Here is a 7,273-nt window from a genome sequence, read left to right as displayed (position 1 = left end):
AGGCCGGGGCCCCGTCGGGGGACACCGCGCAGGCCTGCGGGGGGGAGGGGGAAGGCCGGGGCCCCGTCGGGGGACACCGCGCAGGCCTGCGGGCGGGAGGCCGGGGCCCCGCCGGGGGACACCGCGCAGGCCTGCGGGCGGGAGGCCGGGGCCCCGTCGGGGGACACCGCGCAGGCCTGCAGGGGGACACCGGGGACCAGTCGCAGGCAGGGCCGTGCCTCGACCTCCCTCCTGCCACCACCAGGTTGCCAGTGTCCATCTTCCACGTGGGGAGACAGAAACCCGACGCCGTGACTGACGCCTGGCCACGCTAGGCCACAGGCGGCCAAGCCCTCAAGGCCCGGCGGCCCGCTCCATCGCCCCCGCGCGCGGCACGGGTCACGACGCAGTGCCCGCACAAAATGGCGCCTCGCAGAAAAATGTAGCCTGCTCGCAGCGCCCACCCCCACCGCGGGCTGAGGAGCGGGCGCGGGTGGCCGCGCACACACCATTTGCATATACAAAACCGACGAATTTCGTTGGCTGCGAGGCGCTAGGCCCGCGCTAGACAAGGCCCCCATTGGTTACTCTCCATTCCTCCCCGCCCCCTGGCCCCGCCTTCTCCGCCAAGGGCGGGCGCGTACGAGCCTCGTGACGCCAGTCTACGGTTGCGCTTCCCTATTGGCCAGTCAGCCTTCCATCATCAGTTTAAACCCCCCGAGTCCCGCCCACCCGTGCCCCGTCCCGGCTCCGCGGCCGACCGTTAGTCGCGTGCGCGATTTCCTGGGCGTCAGGGCACGCGCGCGTACGCCGGGCCGAGGAGGCGTCTCATTCAAACGGCCCAATCAGCGGTCGCGTTGCCCCGCGCGTCTTTTCTCTCTCTACCCTCCCGTCTGAGCGCCCCCGTTCTCCAGGGACCCCATTACGACCCCCGCGCGTCCCCATTGGCCAACCCGCCGCGCGCCCCCCTGCCCAACTTCTCCTCCTCCTTCCCGCAGCTTACGGGAGGGGAGCGAGTGCCTCGAACGCCGAGGACCGTGCGCGGTGACGTCACGGGTCGAGGCGCGCCGCCTCGGAGCCGCGGGGGGGTGTGGTCTACGGGTGGCTATAAAAGGGGGGCGGTGCGCGCGCGACCGGCTCAGTGCGGCCGGGCGCTCGGGGCGGGCGGAGTTCCGAGGGCGCTGCGCGGCGGCCGGCGGAGGCAGCGGGGAGCGGAGCGGGGCCGCCGGAGCCTCTCCAGGGCCGCAGCGGCGGCAGTTGGGCCCCCCGCCCCAGCCGGCGGCCCGGAGAGCGCAGGAAGGGGGCCGGGGGGACCCGCCCCCGGCCGGCCACAGTCATGGTGAGCGCGGAGGCCAGGCCTGGGAGGGGCGGTCGGGGTTCCCCCCGGAGGAGGAGGCGGGGTCTCAGGAGCCTCTCGCGGACGGCCCGGGGAAGTGGGGGGCCCGCCTGGGGTCCCGGGCCGGGAATGGGCTCACGGGCCTTCCTGGAGGCGGGGCGGGAGCGGAGCCTGGGCGGCCCGCAGGGTCCCCGGAGGGGAAGGCCCGGCTGAGTCCCGGGGGGGGCTCAGGGGCTTTGTGGCTCGCCCGTGGGTGTTCCGAGAGCAGGGACGCTCCGCCTCCGTCTCCAGCCCCGAGCTGGGGTTTCGGAGAGGGCTTCACCAAGGTTAGGTAGGGGAGGGGACCGAGGTAGGCCTCGGGCGTACCCGGAACCACGGGGGACCGTGCCGGACGATGAGCGAGCTGTGGATGCTTCTGGAGAAGGGGGACCCATCCGCAAGCCCCTTCGGAGACACCCCCCCACTTCTAGTGGGAGGCCAGCTTTGGACGGCCATCTGAAGCATACTGGGTGGGGGTTCTGGGACTGCAGGGTCAACACCAGGGTGGCCACTGCGTCCTTAGATCGTGCAGGAGGCCCCGGCCCGGCCAGCGACTCACCCGCTTCTCTCTGTGTCCAGAACTCCAATGTGGAGAACCTGCCCCCCCACATCATTCGCCTGGTGTATAAGGAGGTGACAACGCTGACTGCTGACCCGCCTGACGGCATCAAGGTCTTTCCCAATGAGGAAGACCTCACTGACCTGCAGGTCACCATCGAGGGCCCTGGTGAGTGTGGGATTGGAGGAGGAGGAGGTGCCTAGAACTTTCTCTTCTTCAGTGCCAGCGTAGGTCAGGAAGACAGACAGCGCGGGTTTCACTTACACGTGGAATCTAAAAAGCAAACGAACACACCAAAAAAAGCAGAACTAGAGCGAGGACAGGAAGCCCCCATTATAAGCTGAGCCCTGCCAGGTGCTGGGGACACAGCTGAGGTGCTGGTGTGCTGCGCAGGGACACCTCTTACCCTCGGGGCTCACGGTTTGCAGGGCAGGACACCACAGATAGCAAGTTACCGCGGATAGTTTTGCTGCGGGTAGTGAGAAAACCCTGACCCCCGGGAGCGCATTCAAGGGGCGCCTTGCCGGGGCTCATCAGATGGGGGTTCTCTGGAGGGTGGGCCAGATGAGCGCAGACTCCTTGCTGCTGTGCCGGGGGCCCCCAGGACAGGGCAGGGAACAGGCCAGATGCAGCCTCCCGGGAGGGAACGGCAGTAACCGAGTGATCACACGCGGTTGTGGAGCCACGCGGTGATACAGTGAGTTGTGTCTACGGAGTAAGCCAAGGGGTGCCACAAGCGTGGGGTGGAGGAGCTGGTCGGGGGTGGGGCAGTGGGAGGGTGTCAGCGCTCCCCAGTAGGCCACGTCCTGAGGCAGGCGCCCTGGATACTTGGTAGAAACAGGAAGAAGAGACCGATGAAGCTTTTAGGGCTTGTAGGAGTCTGGAAGGAGGTGGGAAAGGAATCCGTTGCTGGATTTCAAGCGGATGTGAAGGCTGCACTGTTCAGCTGACGGGGAGGGGGCGGTCAGGAGACCGTGGACCACTGGCGTTGGGTGAGAGTGAAATGGCTTGGCTGGACGAGGGGTTGGGGTCAGATTCAGGAGGGGACCAGGAGGTCAGCTGCCCAGGCTACCACGGAGGGATGTGGTGACGGGGGCATGAGGAACCACTGTGGGTCTGGAACCACTCCCCCTTTTGTTGCAAGGCGAGCAAGTTGGGGGATGAGAACCATTCATTGAGGTGGGCAGACGAGAAGACCATGGAGGTTACAGAACAGTCCCATCATTTGTCTGCGGGCCTTCCAAGTAGACGGTTTTCCAGAGAGCCAGTGGGGGGGAGTGTCTGCCCTTCTTGGGAAGGGGACGTGACTGGGACACTTGAGAGATGAGACCTCCAGGGGTGCCTATGGGGGTCCCCTAACCTAGCCCCATCCCACTCTCAAGAATGCCTCAGTCTGGTGGAGGAGGCAGCGGGGCACTAGCCTCAGCCAGCCTGAAGACGAGGTTTTGGGGTTTTTTTGTGGTGCCAGAGAGTCCTGAGCCTCCTAACCGAACCCCCTCTCCCTTACTGCAGAGGGGACTCCTTATGCCGGAGGCCTGTTCCGTATGAAACTCCTGCTGGGGAAGGACTTTCCTGCCTCCCCACCCAAGGGCTACTTCCTGACCAAGATTTTCCACCCCAACGTGGGCGCCAACGGTGAGATCTGTGTCAACGTGCTCAAGAGGGACTGGACAGCTGAGCTGGGCATCCGGCATGTGCTGCTGGTGAGTTCTGGGGTGGCCCAGGCGCCTCCCTCCTGGACGTCCCACGGATGTCTGAGCCGTGGTGCACGGTGTCTGTCTGAAAATCAGCCCTGAAGGAGTTGGGGGCTTCCATGTAAAAATCCAGGTTTCCAGCTGGGAAGTTCTGGAAGGATTGGCAGCGCTTGAGCCAGGACACTAAGTATGCTTGTCCAGGCTGCGTGGTGCCTGGGGCAGTCTTGCCGTAGAGCAGGCGATGGGTTTGTATCCTGGGACGCTTTCCTGGTGGTACAAGCCAGCATGCGGTCAGGGGTGTTGTTTCTTTCCCGAGCTAGAGTTCATGGTATCGTCAAATTCGACAGTCTAAAGTCTAGTTCGTTAGTTAGGCGGTGGTCTCCTCTGTGGTTCTAGAATATTTTCATGAACTGTCATTTCCCAGCCATCAGTGATTTGGCCCGCCAGGGACGTTTTGGGTTGTAAGCGTTGTATCTAGTGGGGGCAGACCAGGGGTGCTGCCTGAGGCCCCCACAGAGCCGTGTCAGCTGAGCCAGCATGGAGACGCCCGTGATCCCCACGGGTCACTAGAACAGTTAGGTCACCTACTGGCTCCGTCGGAAGAGCAGGCGACTCTTGATCTCTGGGGCGTGAGTTCAAACCCCATGTTGGGTGTAGAGCTTACTTCAAAAAAAGAAAATTTTTTGATGGAATTGCTGAGGGGCCCTGGGGCAGATGGTGGGGGGGTGGGGAAACTGAGTTTCCTGCAGGGCACTTGGGGAGGATTGAGCTCCAAGGTAAACATCCTACTCCTCCTGTCCCTGGAGTGTCAGCTGCGGCTGCTTGCTGGTCTCAGCAGCCAGGGGAGCCGCTCTTGCTGGCCTCGTTTGCAGACAAGAAAGGTCTTGTCACCTGATGGAGGCCATGCATGTTTTGGGCATTGCAGGCTCCCTGTCACAGTGGCTGACGTGGAGGTGGGACAGACGACCGGGGTGTCGGGGCCACCGCTGGTCCAGCCAGACCCACCTCAGGCTCCCCCAGCGCTGCCCGCCGCACCTATATGGAGTCCGTGCACTTTGGGCTTTAGTTTGCTCCTCCGTGAAATGGGGCTCGAGAAGGGAAGGGGTACTGGGACTGGCTCCCTTCCTAGATCTCCTTCTGGGTGCTCCTCAAGTACCGGCCCCCCAGTGGGCCTTTGCAGGTGACACTGAGCAAAGGGGAGGACACAGGTGTGAGCAGGGCCAGAGTCGGCTTGGGGGAGGGTGTGGAGAGCAGGGAACACCAGTGTGGAGGCCCTAAGGCTGGACTCCGGAGGCTTGGGGGGCCCCCGTGGGTGGCCCAGCCCTGACCTTGGCCTTCTCCCCACAGACCATCAAGTGCCTGCTGATCCACCCGAACCCCGAGTCGGCCCTCAACGAGGAGGCAGGCCGCCTGCTCTTAGAGAACTACGAGGAGTACGCGGCCCGTGCCCGCCTGCTCACCGAGATCCACGGGGGCGCCGGTGGGCCCAGCGGCGGGAGCGCCGAGGCCAGCAGGGCCGTGGCCAGTGGGGGTGCGGCCCCCTCCGCTGACCCCATGGGCCCGGGAGGGGCCGACGGTCCCATGGCCAAGAAGCATGCGGGCGAGCGGGATAAGAAGCTGGCGGCCAAGAAAAAGACGGACAAGAAGCGGGCACTGCGGCGACTGTAGTGGGTTTTTCTCCCAGCTCTACCCCCTCCCCCAACCCCAACCCCCAACCCCCAACGCTGTCTCTAAGTTATTTAAATTATGGCTGGGGTGGGGGAGGGTGCGGGGGCACTGGGACCTGGATTTGTTTTTCTAAATAAAGTTGGAAAAGCAGCTGCTCTGCCTCACAGACATCCCAGGACCGCCTCAGCCACACTGGTCCCCCTGGCCCTGGAAGTGCGTGCGTGGACTTGCCGTGCGGGGAGTGGCGGGGTCGGCCGCGGGGGAGGAGGGAGCCCCGTGTCCCCGCTGAAAGCGGGGGAGCTGGGCCTGCTCTCCATCACATTTGCCCTTGTTCTTGCCTGAAGTAGGTGTGTGACTTGGCAGGCTCCCTGCCTGGGACAGCCAGGTGACAGGTGTGGGGCCAGCTGCTGGCAGCTCAGCACCTGATCCAGCTCAGGGTAGCAAACCATGTTCCATGTGTGCTTCTGCATCCCAGGCCTCAAACGACGCCCGTCCAACCCTTTCTGTTGCTCTGTGGCCCGGGCGTGGCGAGCTGGCCACTCTGGTTTCACTAGCGAAGGCGTCTGCCAGGCCACATCCCCAGCTCTTGGAAGCTGCCTGGGTTACTCCCCTGCGGGCTCCTCTCCCCTGCCCCTCTCAGCCTCAGGTGCCCCACTTAAGGGCCAGGTCCTTCAGATAGGCTCAGCTGATGGGGTGGGGCCACCCAGGTTCTCCTGTTTAACCCCAAGTGACCTCATCATAGAAATCAATCTGTCACATGGACAGGTTCTGCCCCCCCCACACACACTCCAGGGGAGGGCCAGGAGACGTGCGGCAAGTTGGCCTCCTGTCCCATCCTGCTTGACTGCAAGCTGGTGGCCCTTGTACGTCACAGACTTTCGTTGGGGCCAGAGGTGAAGGCCGCAAAGCCGGAGTGGTGGAGTAGGGAGGAAGAGTGGGCCTTGGCAGAAACTGTTGAAGGCACAGAGGGGTTTTTTTTTAAGATTTTATTTATTTATTTGACAGAGACACAGCGGGAGAGGGGAACACAAGCAGGGGGAGTGGGGGAGGGAGAAGCAGGCCTCCCGCCGAGCAGGGAGCCCGATGCGGGGCCCGATCCCAGGATCCCGGGATCATGACCTGAGCCAAAGGCAGACGCTTAACGACAGCCACCCAGGCGCCCCGGCACAGAGGCTTTAAATTGGCTTATTGTCCATTAACAAAAATTTTATGGTCCTCTCAAAAAAGGATAACGGAAAGAGAAAGGAAACTGCGTCTACGTTAAAGACTTGTACGTGAACTCTCATAGTTGCTTCCTTAGTGCTGGATGAAAAACGGAAACAACCCCAATGCTCAACAGATGAAGGAGTAAAAGAAACTGAGTTCATAGACGGGGATAGCACTCGGCAAAAGATTAACACCAAAACAGCACGGACGAACCTCAAAAATACTCTGTGCTAAGTGAAGCCATATTCAAAAGTGTACAGGATACCTGAATCCACTGAGAGGAAATGCCCGAACAGGCAGTACCGCGTGGTGCCCAGAAGCAGGGCGCCGGCCATCTGGGATCGAGGAGGCAGGCATGGGGGGCTTTCCAGGCTGAGGAGCGTGTTCCAGACCCCGGTCATACCGGTGGTCACACGGGTGCATAAATGTGTCAGAACTTCAACTATACTTTTTTTTTTTTTTTTTTTTTTTTTTCAGATTTTATTTGTCAGAGAGCACACAAGCAGGGGCAGCGGCATGCAGAGGAAGAGGCAGGCTTCCCACCGAGCAGGGGGCCCGATGTGGGGCTCAATCCCAGGACCCTGGGATCATGACCTGAGCCGAAGGCAGATGCCCAACGACTGAGCCACCCAGGCATCCCAAAACTCCAACTATACTTAAAATAGGTGTGTTTTTGTGTAAACTATATCCATGAAGTTTATTTAAATATTTTTAAATCAACTTGTTTATCTAAAGTAGATGGACGATAGGGCGCCTGGGTGGCTCAGTCGGTTAAGCGACTGCCTTCGGCTC

General features: G+C 62.1%; 1 protein-coding gene across 1 annotated transcript; it reads left to right on the top strand.

The window, feature by feature from the left end:
* The first annotated feature begins 1,106 nt into the window (after window positions 1-1,106).
* Window positions 1,107-5,425, top strand: UBE2S (ubiquitin conjugating enzyme E2 S). Its single transcript, XM_045892282.3, has 4 exons — window positions 1,107-1,318; window positions 1,934-2,081; window positions 3,426-3,616; window positions 4,955-5,425. Exons 1-4 carry the CDS (start codon window positions 1,316-1,318, stop codon window positions 5,273-5,275), a joined length of 663 nt encoding a protein of 220 aa, XP_045748238.1. The 5' UTR covers window positions 1,107-1,315; the 3' UTR covers window positions 5,276-5,425.
* Window positions 5,426-7,273: the final 1,848 nt, after the last annotated feature.

Source organism: Mirounga angustirostris, unplaced genomic scaffold, assembly GCF_029215605.1.
Source record: "Mirounga angustirostris isolate CCGP_5_RB_7025 unplaced genomic scaffold, mMirAng1.0.hap1 SCAF_16, whole genome shotgun sequence".
NCBI lineage: Eukaryota > Metazoa > Chordata > Mammalia > Carnivora > Phocidae > Mirounga > Mirounga angustirostris.
This window is presented reverse-complemented; position numbering and strand designations above follow the sequence as displayed.